We start from the raw sequence: 21,803 nt of genomic DNA, 5'->3' as shown, positions 1-21,803 counted from the left end.
TGTTTAAAAACTAAACTCTACTAATTCTTTTATTAACTCAAATTGACATATAATCTCGCTCAATTGTAAAAACTAAACTCTAATCCCATTTACATACTAACCGGTATATAACATTAGTAAATTGTAAAATATAAACTCTATAATCATTTTTTATAAACCAAAACCGACATATAACTTTGTAAAAATAAAATTCAATGGTACATTTTTTTAGTTTTCTTATATGGATAATGGATAAAATCAAATTTTATTTCATTTGCTTTTAGGTTCACTTATTGGAGTGAACCCTTTATTTTTCCTAAAAGAAGGTATAGTGAAACGGCCAGAGATGAGCCCCGTTGCAATGTGGCGGTAGGCTGCCTCAGTTAAATGGATACCATCCCAATTTGCGTACGTTGATGGATATTCGCAAGTGGTCGATCCCTTTTCTCCACACCTAACGTTTGGTTTTGCATTGTATCTTCCATCTTTTTCACCACAACATGCCTTTAGGACACTTCCAGTGAAACCTATTACAAAAACAAAACAAAAGTATAAAAATGATTGTACCAATATTGAAGTTCTTGTTTCTAAAAAAGAAAAAGAAAATGTCACTACTAGTTATAATATTGAAGTTAAATTACCGTATTTGGCAGGTGAGTTGAAAAATTGCATGGCGGAACTGTAATAATCAGCATACATAATTTTGGCATGAGGGTATTTTAGCCTTAGGGACTCAAGTCCTTTCTTGAGCATATCGTTGTGAAGCTTAGCCACATTGTTCAATGGTTTGTAGCATTGGTTCCTCGAATCATAGAGCCATTTATTATTATCGTTAAACCGCTCTAAGAGAACCGCAGAACAACCGATCGGAAAGTTCCCTGGAACCATCAGTGTTACCGCACCTTCTTCTATCAATGCCTTCAAAATTAAAACCAAAACTCAAAAATCGTTTGCTATATATACACAATGAAACGGATATTAAAGTTTAATGCAAAATGTTTCCTATACTTACACTTGTAACGTTGATGATTTTGTCAATGACGAATGGTGCCAAATCCATTGCATGTTTTAAACTTCGCAATGCTAGAAGTGGGTAATTATAATCGTTTCCACCAATTTCTCCGACCAAAAATAGAGATTTTTTGAAATATTTTTCACATTCTGCGAAAATAAAGTAACTGAGATTATTAATTATGCAAAACATATAAAACCAAATTAAACTTGTATATCTAATTTTAATACCTGGTTTGGTTTTGCACAGAGAAGGTTTCAACTTCTTGAACCAATCAAATTGAACATCAAGTGACTTGTTCGTCACTAACGTTACTAAAAGACCTCTTTTTTTAAAGAAGTCAAACTCGTTCGCCGTTGCTCCAACCACCGCGAAATTTGCTCCTTTCTTGAAATCCACCGTATTGTTCGACCGTACACTCTCGAGATACGGTGTAAGGTATGGTAGTCCACTTGCCTCAGCTGCATGCAAAATTATTTATTTTCTGCTCATAAGTTGTATTTTGCACCGGTAAGTAAAACGAGTTCTTTTTAATGAAATATTTACGTTCTTACCCAAAAAAAAAAGTATCATTTTGCACCAGTATTATCATATATTAAATCGAATTAGATATAACATATGTTTTATGTAATAATAATGTTTTTTAAAGAGGTAAGAAGTGAACCGATGAAGTCGATGATAAGGCGTCCGTCGGAGCAACGACCGGTGGACCGGTTAAAAAAGGTTTGTCCGTAGGGTGGCCTTCCTATGTTCGGAACGTAAGCACCGGTGGATATTAAAAAGTTTCCGGTGTCGCTTAACGAATCTCCGAAATTAAAGATTGACTCAAAGTTTAGAGTTGGTTTCGTCGGCAATGACTCAACGTAGACTAGAAAAGATAATGTCACGATGAACAATACATTGATTCTCATTTTAGTGATCTTTTTTTTCTTAACATTCAAATTAGATAGATTTCTATGTTTAGTTGTTTTCTTTAATGAACATTACGAGTAAGATTTTATACTGAACTGTATAAGAAAGGGATCAAATATAATTAACGGTGATGCGTCAAAGAAGTAATGTTATGAAACGTACATGCATCACATCTTTTTTGTTTTTGTTTTGTAACGTTGTGACTGTTTCTTTTAGTAATAAATAAGCTTTAGTTATAAATCAGAAACTGGCTATGGTTAATTGATATGAAGAAAACACAAGTAACATTATATGGTTTATTGTTGGTTGACACTGAGAGTGGCAGTCACATACAATGTTAAATCAATATCTTATAACATTGTATAAATCAATATCTTATAACATTGTATAACAATATCTTTTAAAATATAATGTCTTACGAATTTCTTATCATAAAACAAAATCAATATCTTATAACATTGTTTGATCATATTGTACTATATATTATATCTAATCACATCTTAGTTATTAGTATATGCTATGATTTTGATTGGTGTCACCTATTAAAATAGTTTGCAAATGAACCAACCATTCAAACTATCACCAACCTATAAGGTGTGATCTGATCTTCTGGATACGATGGTTGAAAACATCAAGTCCAACTACTTAGAAAAACCAATGTTTAGTTGATGTATATAGATGTTGCATATATAGTTTAATTCTTAAAAAAAAATTCGTTGAAATGTGTGATACTAATCTCATATTTTTTTAAAGGGTATTTTACTAATGTATCAATGTGTGTATATGTATTTCTAAGAGTGTATTACACAATAAATCATGAAAGGTCGGTGACTAGTGGGTGAAAGCATTTAGTGCATCTACTTTTATTTTATTTAATTTCCCCCCAATATAATAAGCCTTTCCTTGATGACTTCAGCAAAAACCACTAACACTACCACTTCATCTTAACATAATAATTTCTCAAGAACCACAGAGAAGAAGAACTTGTAGTAAGAAGAACAGGTCGAAGAAGATGACGAGACAGAAGATTTTTCTCTTTGGTGATTCAATCACTGAAGCATCCTTTAGTGTCGGTGGCTGGGGCGCTTCTCTCGCCGATCTTCTTTGCCGCAAGGTATAAATTTATATATACATATGTTACATCTATTTATATATTTTATAAAGATTCATAGGTTTTGATTGATAAATCTTTGAATCATCCAGCTGACCTACTAGCAACAAAAAAAATATTCCTTAACAATAGTCTTATTAGTTCCATTTCTTTTGCCAATGTCGAATGCTTTATATTGTAATCATTATTCATTTACAATAATATGTATATATATATATATATAAATATATACATATCTTCACATGCTTTACCAATATATTGTGAAAATCATTTACAGTATTATATTAATGAAAAACTTACTACAAAAAAAGAAAAGAATGTATTCACTCCTGTTTTGAGATGATAAGTTACTTTTTAAAACTCTTTATATAAAAAATTTTATTTTCAAAATTTAAATGAATATTGTTCATTAAAATAGCTAACTATGCAAATTTTGGTAGTTTAATTAAGAGAAAGAAAAAAAATTAATATTTAAAACATCCATATTTGTTTTATATAAAAGAGAAAAACATCCATATTTGTAACCTTTTTCAACCAAAAAAAAAACATAGACAAAGTGAAGTTTTCTTACGTTTAAATGATTATTATAAGAATTTTGTATAATTTTCATGTTCGTATTAATATTAAAATCACAATTACGTCTTAATCTTACTAACGCTTTTGAGTATATTAAATTTTTATTAGGCTGATATGGTGCTACGAGGATACAGTGGGTATAACACGAGGTGGGCTTTGAAAGTAGTGGACAAAGTTTTCCCGGCGGGAAAAGAAGACGGCGGAGAATCACCGGCAGCCGTGACTGTATTCTTTGGAGCGAACGACGCGTGTCTGCCGGAGAGATGCTCGGGGTTTCAACATGTGCCACTTCACGAGTACAAGCACAATCTTCGCTCCATTGTTTCGTTTCTCAAGGTGATCATTAAAATCTTGCACATGCATATTTAATAAATATTTATAATATGAAAATGAATTGTATAATTTGTTTGAGAAAGTGAACTGGGTAATAATTCATGTTGGATAATTTTTTTTATTTTAAATGGATGGCAAATAACAAATTATTTAACATAAAATGGATTATTTGCATGTCTTAAATATTTATTATGTTTTTTTTTTCGATAACATGTGTTTTTTACTTTGTATCACACAATTTGTTTATGATTTTACCATAGGACATATAACATGCTTTTCTTAAACTGTATTATGCAATTTATTCTAATTACATGCGAATTTAGTTTATTTCCGTTTTCACCGTCTCTTTGTTTTTCTAATTTTGCAAGAAACTTTGGTTAGTAAGCCCTAAAGTTGAGTGTGTGCATCATATAAATTGAGCATGCGCATATATATATATTTAATAATTTAGTTTTTATTTGTCATTCTAATATTATAATGAAGTTTTTTTGTAGATTGTAATCATTTGTGGTCAAATTGCTAAAGTTAAGTGGAAATAAAATCAGTACTTGACCACAAAAAGCTGAATAAATAGAAGAGAATAAACTAATTACGTGGATTACATTTAAAAAAATGTTTATCATTAATTAGCTTCTATTTTTTGTTTGTCGAATGGTACTATTATAGGTTATAAACACTAATCTATTGAACTATATAAAATGTTGTCTTTTTGACTAAAAGACCAAAACTTTGATCATATATATCTTCTTTTGGGAAAGTAAACTTTAGAAACACCAAATGTATACACTTTGTCGAACCACTAAGTGGAAACATTTTTTATACATTTCTTCTTTCTAAATTTTATAAATGAATTTATTTATTTTTTTGTTATAATTTCAGAAGCGTTGGCCACAAACGGCCATTATTCTCATAACTCCGCCTCCAATACACGAAGAGGCCCGCCTCAGGTGCTGAGTCCTTTAACTTTCTTGTCTTTCACTATTTGGTCCCAAAGTTTGTTTTCTCCAAAATCTACCAATCTATCATTTCACTCACATGTTTATTATTTTGACCACATCTAATTAAGACAATATGATCTTGACATTTTTATTTAAGACAATATGATCTTGACATTCTTAGATATCCTTATATCGAAAACACGACGGGATTGCCTGAAAGAACAAACGAGGTAGCGGGACGATACGCGAAAGCATGTGTAGAAGTAGCCGAGGAATGTGAAATCTCGGTCATTGATCTTTGGTCGAAAATGCAGCAAATTCCGAATTGGCAAACAGAATGTCTATGGTACGTCATACACTAACCCTTGCATACACATAGTGTATATGATGTGTTTTTAAGATTGATTCATAAATTTTATTTTATGTTTGTGTGTTTCTTGAATTTTTAGGGACGGGTTACATTTGAGTCGGGTTGGTAACAAAGTAGTGTTTGAAGAAGTAGCAAATAAACTTAAAGAAGAAGGCATTGGAGCTGATGACTTAGCCGTGGATCTTCCCCTTATAGAAGATGTTGACCCAAACGATCCTCTCAAAGCCTTTGATGAGTTTTGATGCTTTATATTATCATCATTTAGTTTGGATTAATAACCTTCTTAACGACATTAGTTTGGAATAATATTCTTCTGAATGATATTAATTAAACCAATGATATCGAACTATATTCACATTTTCCTTTGTTTTTTGTGTGTGTGTGTACTACTCTATAAATAGTCTAGTTTACATAGTTACAAACATATGAGATGACTTCTGCTAGGCTGGTACACAGAAGTGCCAAATTCTTATTACCATAAATTGATGGTCATAGTACCTCAGTTATAATTAGCAAATTTATCTCAACTGACAAACAAGAAACCGTAAAAATAAACATAGATGTTTTTTTTTATTAATACACAACAAAAGGAGATCTAAACATCTTCACCAAAAGAAAAAAATGAAAAATCTCAAAATCTTCCTAATTGTTTGTAGCTTTTGTATGTTTGGTTATGTATCCAGCGCTGGAATCAGGATCGTGAACGAACTCAAAAATAAGAAAACTCTTTGGATAAGATGCTATTCCAAAGACGACGTATTAGGTCCAACAATAATACCAAACGGAGGACATTTTACAGATTATTTCTTTCATAATCTGTTTGGCACGACACGTTTCATGTGTACCTTAAAACAAGGACCTGGATTTAGACACAACCAGAGTTTTAGAGCATTTAAAAAATCTGGCTTATGGGATTGGAGAGCAAGAGATGATGGAATCTATTTAAGAAGAATATATAAGTCGAGATTTGATGATGGTGTAGAGAATTTACGTAAAGAACAAGATTGGATATATTAAAACATTAACAAGCTTGGATTACTCTTCCTTAAGACATCATATATTATATAAAAGAAAGTTTCATTATCTTTTTATTAATTTGTTTTACATGACAATTCATTTTTTTATATAAATTGAAAAATAACACTAATTTATGTGTACAAATTTCTTTTTGGACTATGCCTAATGTGGTTTCTAAGAGGGAAAAAAAAATTCAATAATTTTTAATCATAATGTATCTATAATATTAAAAGACTACATAATTAGATTTATGTGCTATCAACGAAGAAAGAGTTATTAATGGTATGTGCTATCTACCAAGGGGGTTTTGATTTTAAAGGATGTTTTTTTAAAAATTTGTCCTTTTAGGCTTTCTGCGGTAAATTGTCAGTTATACCTAAATTACCCTTTTAAATAAATAAAATTAATTTTTAATTAATTTTTAAATTAAAACATATCAACAATTAAAGATTAATAAGATTTAATGTTAAACAAAAGAGTTTTGGATGAAAGTATGTTGATTTTGATATTGAAAAAATCATTCTGCAATATTTAGAATACATCTTCTGTATTCTAAATATTTTAGATTATGAATTCTGCACACTCTACATGTTCTAAAAATTGTAGATTACAAATTCTTCGCATTGCACTTGTTCTGAAAATTTTAGAATATATATATCTTCTAAAAAAATTAGAACTCAGGTTTGGTTGGTGTTCTACAAAATTTGGAATATGTATTCTACATGTTACTCTATATTCTACAAATTTTAGAATTTATTTTCTACACTTTACCCTATATTCTGCAAAAGTTAGATCATCAATTCTACACTTTACTCTTCGTTCTTCATATTTTAGAAAATGTATTCTACGAATTTTTAGAACTATCTTATACAAGGAAATTGAATCCTAAATTAAAGGAAACAAAATATTTTGTATTCCCTAATATCTCGAAATCATATATTTTTATTTTGAGTGAACGTTAGGTGTATATACAGTCCTTGAGTTTGACCAAAAATTAAAAACTAACAATATCAAAGAGCTAGTCTCAAACAATCTTCCTAGTTTAGGTTTGATAATCACGAACAAATGAAGTTTTTATTTTTCAGAAAATTTTGACATCGTCGAGTCTATCTTTGGTTTTTAATGAGAAGAGTTTTTTTTTTAAAAGGAAAAATAATATATGTTTTTGATTTTTTTAGATTTAAGAATATCTTTTTTTTCTTACAGAAAATTTCCTAATTTGATGTTTTTTTTTTCAAAAAGTTTGATGTTTATTTCCATATAATTTAAGTAAGGATATAATTGAGCATTTTCCTATTCTAAAACCTAATATACCAAACTTAAAAAAAGAAGGCATAAATGGACAAATTTAAAAAAAAACATCCTTTAAAATCAATTTTCCTATCTACCAATTAACTTCATATTTGATTTCTTTTTATTACGATTTAAATGCAGCAAGCTAAAATTTCTTTTCACAAAACGTAGCATTAAACCGAATGTTTTCAACTCTAACTCTGAAATGAAACTGGATGTTCTGAATCTTCACAATTTAAATATAGAATTTGAAAGCAAGAAATTGAAGATTCTTTTTTTAACGAGGCTGTACTTAGGCTAGAACATGATGAACATGACACATGTTCGAAACCGAACTAAAATGTAAGTTTGCCAAATGAACTATTCAATGAGCTACATAATATTGGGTACTTTTCTTTCTCATTTATGGAATGATTTTGTCTCCCTCTTTCGGATTATGTACACTCGTCTGTCTCGCATGACAGAGATAATGAGACAGACAACAGATGCGAGTGCTTTCTAAGGTTTGATTGGTAAGGATAAGTACACTTCACGAGGAGCTAAGATCAATTCTATTTGTAATCAAGTCTTGCGTATTGGTATAAAGATCATCACCAATGTCAAAACATTGTTTATACCAATACGCAAGACTCGATTGCGAATAGAAGTGATCATAGCTCTTCGTGAAATGTCTATCAATTGCATCTTTGTCTCAAATCTTGGGAAGGAAATGTAGAGATGTTTGAGATAATGGGACTTGGGACAACTTGAAGATGGGAAGCATCTGTTTAGTGGCTTCCCATCTTCCTAGGCTTGTTCTTGCAGATTCTCTTTTCCTCGGTGTCTTCTCTTGTTCTCTTGGTTTTTGCTACATTAACCAAAACATTCCAATCTTAGCAAATATGGTTCGCAAAGTGAAAGTAAGAGACAACTTAATCCCAATTTTCGTTTTTGCTCTAAACCCATAAGAAAACCCAACTCTAAATTTCTTATTAACCTAACGATTAAGCACATATTGGACATATGAGGATGTAAGGTTGAGCTATAAGATAGCCATTAAACTTCATCATAGCACAAGAACTAGCAAACAAAGCCATTAAAATCGGATTCCCTTATCAATTTATAAAGCATGGCCGATTTAGCATAGTGGTGAAAAATCAAACTCTCAAGTTGCAAATAAAATAGCAATTAAGCATCATAATAAACAAGCTTCCTAACCTAGTCTAGACTTAGAGAACCAAGCACTAATTCTCTTAACTTACATAAGATCATATAAATACAAATTCCATGTGTATACTTACTTGGAAAAATCCCAAAGTTTCAAACTTTTTGCATTCCACCGTTCAAAAACGCTTCCTCACTTTTCCGGCACTATGTAACCCGAGATCTGTAAAAACGTAAACGCATAGAAGAATCAAAACAGAGTATAACGAGAAAGAGATTTCGAGTCTATAGAAAGAAAAAACATTAAAAACCCAGAAAGCGTTAAGAATCATATGATAAAAGGAGAAGCTTTGATTTCGAACTTACTTTGAAAATTTTCTTCTTTTTGAATGATGATTTGATTTGTTACAGTGACGAACAAAAACAGAGACTTTTTTTTTTGCACAACAAGGAAAAAAAAAACAGAGACTTTTGAACTGGAATGGTTTTCTAAAAAACGTTATTAGGGTTAACACTTAAGGATGTGCATATTTATAGAATCAAAACTCAGAAATTTAGCCGTTTTAAAAGTTACCGTTAATCACAACGGCTAATTCATTCAACGGCTAACTCTATGAAGTGACCAAAACTCGAAACCATAATAATTTTCTCTGATCACTCAATACGACGCCGTTTTAGAAACAAAAATTGATGGATCTCTTATACATATATATTGGGCCTTTTATAATTACAAGCCCATTAAATTGCCCGTTAAATGTAAAAGTGGGAGAATCTACGAATCTCCTCTTCTCTATCTACTTATCCTCTAACACAAAACGAATTCTCAAAGAGAAAGAGACGAAGTCAGAGAGCTCAGCTCACTAACAATCAATGGCGTCTCTTCTCAGAGCATCTCCTTCTACTACAGTCTTAACTCGCCCTCGTCTTTCTTCTCCTTCCTCATCATCTTCAATCTCCCCTGTCTGCTTTGGACCAGGTTTGAACCTTTTTTTTTTACCCTTTAAAAAAGCTCTTTTTATAAAGTAAGCATTTTTATCTGTTCATTGCATAGGTTTCAAAGTTCAATCATTTCTCAACAGTGAAGCTTAATTAGAAAATAGTTCAATTTCAGGTTTTTTGGTTGATGTTTGCTTTTGTAGGGAAATTTTGTGGAAGAATCGAATTGAAGCCTAAGAAGAACAGAACTCGTTACCATGTTTCTGTTATGAATGTCGCCACAGAGATCAACTCTATCGAACAAGTATGAGTATTTTTTTAACCTTGTTGTTCATAAAGCTTGAATCTTGGAATGAGTCTAGACCTTAAGTCATTTTGTATGTATTGGTTAGTAGTTTAGAATTACCACTGTTGGCTAAGAGTATGGTTTTCTCGGTTTGTAGGAAAAGAAGTTTGATTCAAAGGAAAGTGCGAGGCCGGTTTATCCGTTTGCGGCTATTGTAGGACAAGATGAGATGAAGCTATGTCTTTTGTTGAATGTGATTGACCCTAAGATAGGCGGTGTGATGATAATGGGAGATAGAGGAACCGGTAAATCAACAACCGTTAGATCGTTAGTTGATTTGCTTCCTGAGATCACGGTTGTTGCTGGTGATCCGTATAACTCAGACCCTAGAGATCCTGAGTTTATGGGAAAGGAAGTTAGAGAGAAAGTTCAGAAGGGAGAACAGTTGCCGGTTATCGAAACCAAAATCAACATGGTTGATCTTCCTTTAGGTGCTACTGAAGATAGAGTTTGTGGGACAATTGATATCGAAAAGGCTTTAACTGAAGGTGTTAAGGCGTTTGAGCCGGGGCTACTTGCGAAAGCGAATAGAGGGATTCTATATGTCGATGAAGTTAATCTCTTGGATGATCATTTAGTTGATGTTCTTCTTGATTCGGCTGCATCGGGTTGGAACACTGTTGAAAGAGAAGGGATTTCGATTTCTCACCCTGCTCGGTTTATCCTAATTGGTTCAGGAAATCCAGAAGAAGGAGAGCTTAGACCACAGCTTCTTGACCGGTTTGGTATGCATGCGCAAGTAGGGACTGTTAGAGATGCGGAGCTAAGAGTTAAGATTGTTGAAGAGCGAGCTCGTTTTGATAGTAACCCGAAGGAGTTTCGAGAATCTTATGAAGCAGAACAGCTGAAGCTTCAGGAGCAGATTACAACTGCAAGAAGCAATCTTTCTGCAGTTCAGATCGATCAAGATTTGAAAGTGAAGATCTCAAAGGTCTGTGCTGAGCTGGACGTTGATGGATTGAGAGGAGACATAGTGACAAACAGAGCAGCTAGAGCACTTGCCGCACTCAAAGGAAGAGATCAAGTTACTGCTGAAGATGTCGGTATCGTTATACCAAACTGCTTAAGACACAGACTCAGAAAAGATCCGTTGGAGTCTATGGATTCAGGAATTCTCGTTACCGAGAAGTTCTACGAAGTTTTCAGCTAGAGTAAATACAGATTCTTGAAACACATTTAACATATGCTTCTACACACTGAGAAGATTCGATTTGTAACCCTTATTATACATGAAAGTTTCATTTTTTCAATAAGATGAAGTCAAGAATCAATTGCGATGATTCCAGAATCTTGGCTTACGTTCTTCAAACTCTGGTAATCTCTGATAAACAATGGAGGCAACTCTTATCAGAATACCAGCAGTGATTGCCCATATGATAAAGTTTCTCTCTTTATCTTCGGAATAGTAATCGAAGTACTGAAGAAGATACTTATGCCCTTCGTGCTCTCGTTCCTCCGCTCGCCTATTCTTGTCCTGTGTAAAACCCGACAGAAGAGAGTCATTAAAGATTATAAGTTGGTGATGGAGTATAACCAGAAACAGGGGGAATCAGTTTAAGAACCTTCAGGAACATCTCTAATGGAACATCGAAGATTTCTTCCACTTCAGCTGGATTTGGTAACGGTCTAAACGCTTTCTTATCGAGTAGGAAACCGATAACTGGTACAACCAACATTCCCTTCTGCAAATCCGTAAACCCGATAAACCAATCTAGTAACTTGAAACATAGATGTTTTGATGCAGTTTTACCTTGTTAACAAATGGTTCAAGAACAGAAATGATTGTAACAAGAGAAGGATCTAGACCGATTTCTTCACGAGCTTCTCTCAACGCAGTAGCTACATCATCTGAATCTTCTTCGTCTCTTTTTCCTCCAGGCAATGCTACCTCCCCTGTTTTTTTATTTATTTAGCAAGTTCCTCTGTTTCTGGTTAAAAGATGAAAACTTTACTCTATGAAAAAACTGTCTTGAGAGAGATTTTGATCTTACCAGGATGAGAAGAGAGAGTAGAGGAGCGTTTGGTTAAGATTACTCGTAGCTCATTCTTGTCTTCTCTTTGTTCTTGGTATAGACAAACTAAGACAGCTGAAGATTTTGCAGGAGGATGTGGTAGAGGATGAGGTTTGTAATTTTGAAACCGTTGGATAAGATTTTGCAATTCTGTAGAATCTGTTGTTGTTGAAGACATATTCGAATCAGAGACCTTGACACAGTTGAATGACTATTCTTCTTCTTCTTCAGATCTGAATAAAGCGACCTTTGTTTTGATAACAGATCCAGATTCTTCATTTACAACTAAACATGAAATCTGACTTGTTAGGGAGTAGATAACAAATTAATTAGTAAGATCTCTTATAATAAAAGTGAATTTGCTCAATTCAAACTAACCACATCAGCTACCATTTCATTCATTTTACTTTTCACAAATAGATTCATCAAAAATGTTTACCATTCTAGTTATAATTACTAAACAATATCAGTTTTTGATACTGAGATCACAACATTACCATTGATAATTTGTGTGAGCAGTTAACCGATTTGAACCAAACCATCCAATTAAGCTTTTCTTTAACCTTAACGGTTTGGTTTAAAACCGAACCTGATCAAAAACCGGACCGGCTTATTTTAAAAGTATTAATTAACTGACTACCATGAATAGTAATTACTAAAATATAGTAAATAGTTTACTGTGGAAGATTTGGTTAGGTTTCGAATGTTTGACACATAATAGATTAGCTCAAACAAATCAATTGTGGGAACATTATTTACATAGGTGAGATAATATAGTTTGGTACAAACTTTTCAAACCAAATTATACGTTTTTACATTTACATTACAAAAATTTTAAATTATTAATATCTTAGGACATTTAAAACAATAAGATTTCCCAACTTGCATCTTTCTAAAATTCTAAAATCACCTACCATGTTGGTTTTAAAAGAAAATATTTCATTAAATCAATAAGTATTATTTATCAGTTATTTACACTTCAATAAATTAATTTAAAAAAAATATCAGTGTCCTATGAAATCATTGTCAACAGCATACATTATTGCAAACTTAAATTTGATGACAACAGATCAATGGTACTATAAATCACACTCACTAAATTTATATATCATTGTTAATTTATATAAATATACCAATTTCCTTATTAATATTTAGCAATTCTGTTCTAGATATAAAAAATTAAACATGTTATTCTACTGATATTCTTAAAAGATTATCTTCTTTTCTGTAAATAATTCAGTTCTGTAATAAATTGCAAATTATACGAGTGAGACTAGACAGTGGCTCGTGAGAGAGCAAGAGATGGGTGATGTGTCTAATAAATATAGGTCACTCAACCACATAATCTTGCGAATCATTCTACTCTCTCTATTTAAAGTTATCTAGCAATTAAATGTCACCTACATTTGTATTAACTTGTAGCATTCTACTCTGTCTATTTTCTTGAAATTTTTTGCTTGGTTCATAGAATTATCTACCAAAAAGTTGGGATTTATCATAATAATAGACTCATGAATAATCTATTTTTAATACATAAGTTTCTAACAAACAAACCTATGATTTAGCGTAGTACGTTTCATTTAAACCGGAAATCAAAACAGTTTATACGACGAATCGACGATTTTTTTTGGTTGAACTATTGGTATGTGGTAAGGAATTCATATAAATTATTCAGGTCCAAAAATAACATTATCTTTCTTATTTTTGAACCATTTATATGTTTTTTTCAAGTATTTAAAAAGTAAGAAATGATATTTCAATTTATTCTCCGAAATGCATTAAATATATTGACCCGACCTTGTGTGTGTGTATATGTGTAGACAGACAGACACTAATAGTTGAAAAAGATCGACTATGACAATTAGTACTTATGAGTAGGGACTCTAATTAATTCTCCGGCAAAGATATAAGTCCATTCTCTAACTGTTATGTTCGACCACGTTTTAGGTCACCTAAACTATTTGGTCACTAATAACAAAGTCAATGTCTACATCCTTTATTAGTTTTGTTAATGTTTATTCTCTTTACATTTGGTATGATCACTCATTATATATTTTTTTGCTTGCATGATGAAAGTTTCAAGAGACATGTTTTCATGTTTAAAACTTAAGAACTCAAAAATATTTTTGATAAAATATCAACTACGAAAAGAGAAAGAAACAAAGCTACAAAATTTTACACTTCCATAACTACAATATATCATAAATTAAACAATGCAACTTGAGGGGGAAAAACACTGAGACGAGTATAAATATTGAGCAAAGTAGACAGAACAAGTATATATTAAAAAATTGTTTATCAATGACAATTCTTATTTTTTATCGATTTTTTCAAATGAACAATAGATCATTTTTATAGATGTAAATTAACATAATTTCATATGTAAAGGACAATTGAACTAAACGACCATCATTCAATCTAAATTGATTAAATTTGGTAAATGATTAAATCTTTTAACAGAGTAATTAGGTTCATGGTTATGAAACATTGTTATTTTAAAAACACATGCACATATAAAAGAATGATTTTTCTCCTTATTTTTCCGGTACTGCGATTTCCATAAATAAATGGTTTTTTTTTTTTTTTGAACAAACAAATAAATAAATAAATAAATAAATGGTTTTATATGAAAAATAACAAACAATTTACAATGGCATGTTAGTAGAATAAAGTGTACTCTAGTTACATGTTATTGCAAATTAAAAACAAAAAGTCATGATTTACTTAATCAACCCACTCAATATATATGAGTACATATCTACCAAATTGACCTAAAAAGAATGAACTGACTTCTGATATACATGTTTAACAAATTAGCCATAATAAATGTATTGGACACCGATGCCTCTAGGCTACTATGATAGAGACTGACACATTACCTCTTACCCAAAAAAAGTAAAAATTCATAAAAAATTTGCAATAATCTTATATATGATTTATAACTATTTGATGTATAAAAGAAGATCGTTACCAGATGAAGACATTAGTTTATGTATCTTTAATTCCATCATGGCCAAAAATGGCTTTGTTAATTACTCCATCACAATGTACACGACACTTATACCTACTCTTTAAATGATAGATAAGTTGGATACATACAACCCTCATCAAACCTAAAATCAATTTAGAACAAAGAATAATTGTAGCCTCTTCATGTTTAGATATTTGATCAGATTCTTGGCCGGTGGTATCACACATGTTAATAAGTCCTTAAAGTGTCATTTGGGGAACTTACATTTTGATGATTATAACTTTCTAAGTCTTGGAGGTTATAATGAAATTAAGCTGAGAAAGGTACAATGTAAATGTACTGACAAACCAAAACTCAATTATTTGACTTCATTTATATATTTTTTTATTAATTTTTTGTTATATTGATTTTTTACTATGTTTGGTTTTCAAATCTGAAGATAAGAAGTACGGGTTTTAAAAGCCGATATTTAAAAGATACCAAAAATAGGTGAGAGACAAGAAAATCATAAAGATATGACATATATATATATATATATCATAACATAAATGATAAAACTAACTCAACGATCTCAAATTTAATTTCTCTGTTGGCCACATTACATTATATGTCTCAACCAACAACAGAACACGACCCAAGCTGTCAAAAGAAAAGAAAAAGAAAAATTCCTCTCTATATATAACAACATTCTCATCACAGTCCATATATGACATTTTACATTCTCTCAAAAGAAACTTTCTAAATAAAAACATTAGAGTCCCACGTCCTTCTCTTATATATTACCATGTTGCTTGTTTCGTTTGTGACTCTTTTGGTGGCAACAGCTTTACAGCCTCTACCATCAGTGGTGGCTTTGGACGTTCATCTTCTTCGTCAGCTAGCCGCGAAGCACAATGTTTCGTCTATACTTGTGTTTGGAGACTCTAGTGTCGATCCAGGAAACAATAATTTCATTAAGACCGACCTGAAAGGGAATTTTCCACCTTATGGTGGTAATTTCATCAACCATAAACCCACTGGTAGATTATGCGATGGATTACTCGCTCCTGATTTCATTGGTAAGCTTTATATTATAGTTTAGAAGTTAAATTTCAATATTTATTCTTGTGAAAATACTAACGTGTATATATATTTTCAGCTGAGGCCATGGGTCACCCTCCCGTGCCGGCTTTTCTTGATCCAACCTTAACCCCAGCTGATCTAACTCGCGGTGCAAGTTTTGCCTCGGCTGGTTCTGGCTATGACGATCTCACAGCTAATATATCAGTAAGCCTAAACAAGTTCTTTTACTTTTACCTTCTAGTTATAAAAACATAAGTTAAAATTCTTTTTACAAACCAAGACCGAACTAAAGTTAAACTATTTTGTTGGAATTGTACTTGTACAGAACGTGTGGAGTTTCACTACACAAGCCAATTACTTTCTGCATTACAAGATTCATCTGACCAAATTGGTCGGTCCACTAGAAAGCTCAAAAATGATAAATAATGCGATATTTCTTATGAGTATGGGATCAAATGACTTTCTTCAAAACTACTTAGTCGATTTTACTCGACAAAAACAATACACTGTTGAACAATTCGTCGAGTTTCTCTCCCACCGTATGCTTTACGACGCTAAGGTATGTTCTTATGTCTCCATTTAACTCTCGTATACGTTATGATGTCTAAGTATATGATAACTACATTATATATGGTCTATATTACACAGGATTACATTATCATATAAGATAAGATATACTTTCTTCTTTTTTTCTTTCCTTTTCTTTTTGTGTGAAGAAAGCCAATTTTATTTTCACTATTGCATGGATTTATTGTATTTAGAAAAGAACGTGTTTGTGTCTGAAATTAATATTAGCTGCTGAAATAAATGCGTATGTAGTGAAATTGAATCATTCTACATATATCTTGTGTATGTGTATGCGTGTAGGTCCTGATAATTAATTAGAAAATAATAAAAAAAAGTCATAAGTTACGGGAAAAAAAAAAAAGGAACAGTGTACAAAGAAAAGTTTTATACGAATTCTCTCTGGTTGTTGAGAGAATTAAATTTCAATACATTATTTCTAACCTTTAATGATATGAATTTTCCATTTTTCATGTCGGCTTAATGGAACATGTCCATGCATCACACAACTCATATGCATATTATTTTATTTTTTTCTTTTTTTGGTTACTTTTAAAATTTCTTGAACCATTATGGTAAGGTCATCATCTTTGTCCCATTTATTGGGAAACATAAATATTATCATGTAGCCAGGCAAGTAGAACTGTTCAGTGAGATTTGTGTTTCAATACTAAAAAAGATATGAATTGCATTTTAGTATAAAGATATTCATAGGATCTTTTTAAGCATTGGTGTTGTTATTTTACAGATGTTGCATAGGCTTGGAGCTAGAAGGCTAGTGGTGGTGGGAGTTCCTCCCATGGGATGCATGCCCTTGATTAAGTACCTACGAGGCCAAAAAACTTGTGTAGAGGAACTAAACCAAATCGCTTTCTCCTTTAACTCCAAAATCATCAAGAATCTAGAGCTTCTTCAATCTAAATTCGGGTTGAAAACAATCTATGTTGATGCCTATTCGACCATCCAAGAAGCCATTAAAAATCCAACAAAATTTGGTAAGAACATATATACCTTATTGCTTTTAAAACACAACTTTGAGATACGGTCTCATTTGTGTAATTTTTTGTTTTAATTTGTAGGTTTTATCGAGGTTTCGAAAGGCTGTTGTGGAACAGGTACATACGAATATGGAGAGACATGCAAAGATATGAAAGTTTGCAAAGATCCTGCCAAATATGTTTTTTGGGACGCAGTCCATCCAACACAAAGAATGTATCAAATCATTGTTAGGAAGGCAATTGCATCCATCGGTGAAGAGTTTCTTGTTTAGATTATATTATATCTTGAGTTCATTACAATCATGATTTATGTAAAATTCGAGGATGTAACTGCAAAATATTCAAAATATTATATTTAATGGTTCAAACCTTCTAGTGAAAATAATTATGTGTTGAATACATTACAATCCACATACATGGTTTAGTAACCGCAAACAATTCAGGCACATATTGCAAATGACTGAACACGAAAATAATAATAAGGTTATGATTTACACATAATATAGTCTGTTAGTTCGTGGTCTTTAACAAGATTGGATGAGAGAGTATCCTCTCATGTATCACTGGTTTTGATTTTCACAAAAAATATATAAACTATTTTCGTATTCAGAAAAATACACAAAGTTTTTTTCTCTTTACTAGTTATACTCAAAATCTGAACAGTAAGAAAACAGTATACTGAATAGTGATCATAATCAAATGTATTAATTAACTAAAAAAATCTCATATACAACCAAAAATAGAATCATAAACTGGTCGGAGAGTTCTAAAGATATTGAAATAAGTCTTCTCACTTGGATGGATAGAATCGAAAAATACATAAGCAGATGTATTGGGACATACATATGACTTTGGGTTACACAAGAATGATGTCTCTAAGTATCCGCTTCCACAACAGCCACTGCTCACTTCCTCAAACCCTATCATACAAAAATAAAAAATATAGAAATATTGTTGAGACCAAATTGATGACTTACATTTTGTACCAATGAAAAATAACACATATCTTAAGCAAATATATTTTTACCTTTTTATTGTATAAAAACTGAATACTTTAATAATTATTATAAACGTATAATTTTATCATTGTTCTTTTCGGAACTATAAGATAATTTTGACATTTGATAATCTACCACTTACCTATATAAAGTTGAAAATTAATAATAGCCTTAGTTTGTTAAAGAATTAGAAAATAGTCTTCATGTTTGTAAATAAGTAAAATAGTTAACCACATATCCTATAAACTCTAAAAAGCCATAACATTTAACCATAAGTCCTAAGATAAAAAAAAATATGTTAACTAAGCTACTAAAGATTGTATCATGATCATTTAGTTTTGTTTTGTACTTACCAAATTTTTGATAGTCATGAATGATCTCAGATAATGGGTTATAGATGTCGAAATAAAAGATCTTGGATCCAAGATGGGCTAAATTCATTTGCATGAAACCCAATTCTTTTTGTAAAAGGATATTGTAGTTCTTGGCCACATCAGAGAACCAATCAATGCAACGACGGTTGGTCAATGCTTCACTGGAGAATAACGTTATAACAATCGGCAAACACCCAATTGGAGGTACACCTGCCACTATTATATTTCTTGCTCCTTCCTTCCACAATCCCTATTGAAGTATTCAGTAATAACCATATCCATACAATAAGTTTTTTTCTCTCAAGAAATGTATCTTAGAACAAAATAAAACTAGTCGAATCTAAATCGGGCCATTTTGAAAGAGATAATTAGAAAAACCAGTTTTAACAATGTATACGAATGAGGACGAAGTCAGTTTGACAAAGTGAACTTTTGGTACGCATGAATTATAAGTTCGTTTAGTTAAGTACGTAGATTCAAGTCAAAGCGGAAACATTACAATTTATAATTAGAAAATACTATATTTCCATATTAACCCTACTACACTTTAATGTTTTGATTGATAAAGCTACGATCATATCTTTAAAATCTCAAAACATCACTAATTTAAGGTCTAAAGAAAATCATACTAGTATAATTTTATTATTCTAGGTTTAATAAACTTTTGAAAGGCCAAACATTTGTGGTGCATTTTTGAAAATTTATCAAAATTGTGGTAACTTGAACTAAAACTTATTTTTTTGTGCTGCTAAAAATGTTTATTTAAAAAATTAGGTTTCTGGAATTCTACGTTGTATTATATATAAAACCCCCTAAAAAATCTAAGAAAATCATACAGTAAAATAAATGTTTTAATTTTTTTTTTGGAATTAAATACATTTGATTAGAAAACAGCATTTTAACAAATTAATAACCAAAACCCCATACACAACTAAATTGTGTTAGAATTTATTTTTATGTTTAAGATAATTTCTTTTTTTAATACGAATAATATTTGACTGAATTAAATTCAAACATTGAATTATATAAATGAACGTTTTAGGTTTATTGAAAATCAGGAAAATATGGAATTTTCACCTGGATAAATTGCTTGAGATTGGAAATAACGAATTGTTGATAGGCTTCGATAGTGAAAGTCTTCCTTCGTATTGGAAGTAGGAAATAATTGATCACGAAATCGTTGGTTCCTGCACTCACACAAAACAAAGCTTCTCCTATGTGTTTCTCCATTTTGTCTTTTCCCATTTTTTTCTCTAATTTTCTTTTGTATTCTCTGAAATATTCTAGCTGACTCGGAATGTCTATCACGCGCTCTGTTCAGAGACACCACAATGAAAGCAACAACACACCCAACAAGATAATTTAACTTATGTCTTCTAAAAGTGTACAAAAAAATAACACAGTGCAATCATTGGTCCAAGAAAAATAATCGTATATATAGTTTCATTTTACTTAAGATAGAAATGATTTGAACATGTTCTCTTTATAAAGAGACTATAGTTAAATACCCTAATAGTAGTGACTAATCACCTAGAGAACTCCTATGTGGAGAGAATGAAAGGGACAATATAAAAATACATAATGATACTTTATTTATTTGTCGTCACTCGTCAACAACATCAAGTAGTGACTAATTTTATTCTTGTCATTATACTAATTTTATTTCTTCACACATTCGAGAACCACAAATAAACATGAGGTTTTCAATGTTTTTCTTAAGATATTATAATTCAGTGAAACATCCCGGCTGATAAATGATTGGTTTGTTTTTTTTGGTGGAATAAATGATTGGTTTGTTTATAACTTCATATTTATATATTATCCTCGATATTGAAGAATGTAATATTTTCGTATATAAAAAATAAACAAGTATGTAACCCCATGATGTCTTTTCAAAGTGTTGATTAATATGTAAAGCAATCCTCAATTTCTAGTCCTTAAAACGTAATTTTTTAAAAACATTTGGTTAATTTACACGACCAAATAACAAAAGAAAACAATACTAATAATCATCTCGGAAGTACTAATCAAAGCTTATATCTAGGTTGGGAAGTCTCATTATATGGTTATGATAAATATTAAAATAACGACCCAATTGTGTATATAATAATGTCTCAAAATCAAAAAGAGAGATAAGAGAGATGGAGATTGGACACTAACGTACAGTAATGGTTGGAGTGAGAGGATCATATCCAGAACCAGCTGAAGCAAAGCTGACTCCACTTATTAACTCATTTATTCCAAGACTCGGGTCCAAGTAGGCTGGCACATTCTCCTTCACACCAATGTATGAAGCTATGCAATAATGCATACATATTATATATATATATATATATATATATATATATGTTCATGTCACTTAAATATTGAATCAATATATCTCAATTGTGTATATGAACTAGGTTCGGACCCGCGCTACAACGCAGGGGAAATAATTACATATATATAACTTTTAACGGATTAGAATATGTTACATTTTAATTTTGTTAGAATGCAGTCGATTACGGTAAATCATATATTTTTATAATATGTTTAAATCAAATAATAAAAGAAAAAGCGAGTAAATAATCATATACTGAGTTTTGATACAATTAAAAACACGGTGAAAATTTAACAGCACGAAATAATATTTGTCGATAAATTATTCATTTTGACTATTTTTGTAGTAAAAGTAGGAATATACGTAAAATTTACATATTTACAATAATTTTTTTGAAAGTCCAACTCGTAACAGAATTCATTTCGTAAAAAACATTATTCGTAACTCGCTTTATCATTACAATTGTGATTTTAACAAATTACCCGTGAATTATCTAAAATTTACATAGTTTGATATATAATATATTTTATCAATAAAA

At 31.1% G+C, this 21,803-nt stretch overlaps 7 protein-coding genes and 1 long non-coding RNA gene across 11 annotated transcripts in view; 4 read left to right on the top strand and 4 right to left on the bottom strand.

The window, feature by feature from the left end:
• Positions 1–249: 249 nt before the first annotated feature.
• LOC17876944 (GDSL esterase/lipase At5g45910) lies at positions 250–1,902 on the bottom strand. The gene is made up of 5 exons (XM_023781677.1): positions 1,656–1,902; positions 1,222–1,452; positions 992–1,140; positions 621–897; positions 250–506 (listed from the first exon to the last, which is right to left on the bottom strand). The coding sequence occupies exons 1-5, from the start codon at positions 1,900–1,902 to the stop codon at positions 250–252; spliced, it is 1,161 nt and encodes a 386-aa protein (XP_023637445.1).
• Positions 1,903–2,710: 808 nt separating this feature from the next.
• On the top strand, positions 2,711–5,590 carry LOC17874899 (GDSL esterase/lipase At5g45920). Its single transcript, XM_006280945.2, has 5 exons — positions 2,711–3,017; positions 3,699–3,926; positions 4,803–4,870; positions 5,043–5,207; positions 5,311–5,590. The coding sequence occupies exons 1-5, from the start codon at positions 2,916–2,918 to the stop codon at positions 5,471–5,473; spliced, it is 726 nt and encodes a 241-aa protein (XP_006281007.1). The 5' UTR covers positions 2,711–2,915; the 3' UTR covers positions 5,474–5,590.
• A 262-nt stretch (positions 5,591–5,852) lies between these two features.
• On the top strand, positions 5,853–6,312 carry LOC17876204 (S-protein homolog 32). The gene has a single exon (XM_006281870.2). It carries the CDS (start codon positions 5,853–5,855, stop codon positions 6,246–6,248), a length of 396 nt encoding a protein of 131 aa, XP_006281932.1. The 3' UTR covers positions 6,249–6,312.
• Positions 6,313–7,783: 1,471 nt separating this feature from the next.
• LOC111832011 lies at positions 7,784–9,092 on the bottom strand. Its single transcript, XR_002835115.1, has 3 exons — positions 9,051–9,092; positions 8,822–8,907; positions 7,784–8,388 (listed from the first exon to the last, which is right to left on the bottom strand). It is a non-coding gene; the product is annotated as an uncharacterized LOC111832011 (long non-coding RNA).
• A 396-nt stretch (positions 9,093–9,488) lies between these two features.
• Positions 9,489–11,246, top strand: LOC17877299 (magnesium-chelatase subunit ChlI-2, chloroplastic). Of its 2 annotated transcripts, none has more exons than XM_023785944.1 (3): positions 9,489–9,660; positions 9,824–9,924; positions 10,064–11,246. In XM_023785944.1, the coding sequence occupies exons 1-3, from the start codon at positions 9,555–9,557 to the stop codon at positions 11,114–11,116; spliced, it is 1,260 nt and encodes a 419-aa protein (XP_023641712.1). In that variant the 5' UTR covers positions 9,489–9,554; the 3' UTR covers positions 11,117–11,246. The 2 variants fall into 2 exon arrangements, with proteins under 2 accessions (XP_023641712.1, XP_023641716.1); XM_023785948.1 differs by lacking the exon at positions 9,489–9,660 and adding an exon at positions 9,668–9,706.
• On the bottom strand, positions 11,114–12,369 carry LOC17877041 (nudix hydrolase 11). The gene is made up of 4 exons (XM_006281617.2): positions 11,958–12,369; positions 11,717–11,859; positions 11,529–11,648; positions 11,114–11,440 (listed from the first exon to the last, which is right to left on the bottom strand). The coding sequence occupies exons 1-4, from the start codon at positions 12,154–12,156 to the stop codon at positions 11,234–11,236; spliced, it is 669 nt and encodes a 222-aa protein (XP_006281679.1). The 5' UTR covers positions 12,157–12,369; the 3' UTR covers positions 11,114–11,233.
• Positions 12,370–15,644: 3,275 nt separating this feature from the next.
• LOC17875106 (GDSL esterase/lipase At5g45950) lies at positions 15,645–17,958 on the top strand. Its single transcript, XM_006280640.2, has 5 exons — positions 15,645–16,007; positions 16,088–16,215; positions 16,337–16,570; positions 17,324–17,570; positions 17,655–17,958. Exons 1-5 carry the CDS (start codon positions 15,734–15,736, stop codon positions 17,843–17,845), a joined length of 1,074 nt encoding a protein of 357 aa, XP_006280702.1. The 5' UTR covers positions 15,645–15,733; the 3' UTR covers positions 17,846–17,958.
• A 294-nt stretch (positions 17,959–18,252) lies between these two features.
• The window catches only part of LOC17877183 (GDSL esterase/lipase At5g45960), a 4,469-nt gene continuing 918 nt past the window's right edge, over positions 18,253–21,803 (bottom strand). The window contains exons 2-5 of one of the 3 annotated variants that reach the window (XM_023779120.1): positions 21,106–21,240; positions 20,023–20,258; positions 18,925–19,195; positions 18,253–18,493 (exon numbers count right to left, since the gene is read on the bottom strand). In XM_023779120.1, coding sequence (XP_023634888.1) covers positions 18,297–18,493; positions 18,925–19,195; positions 20,023–20,258; positions 21,106–21,240 — 839 coding nt within the window. In that variant the 3' untranslated portion in view covers positions 18,253–18,296. The remainder of the gene's footprint in view (positions 18,494–18,924; positions 19,196–20,022; positions 20,259–21,105; positions 21,241–21,803) is intronic. The other 2 variants (XM_006282362.2, XM_023779125.1) reach the window with 2 other exon arrangements.

This window comes from Capsella rubella, unplaced genomic scaffold, assembly GCF_000375325.1.
Source record: "Capsella rubella cultivar Monte Gargano unplaced genomic scaffold, Caprub1_0 scaffold_8, whole genome shotgun sequence".
Classification (NCBI taxonomy): Eukaryota; Viridiplantae; Streptophyta; class Magnoliopsida; order Brassicales; family Brassicaceae; genus Capsella; species Capsella rubella.
This window is presented reverse-complemented; position numbering and strand designations above follow the sequence as displayed.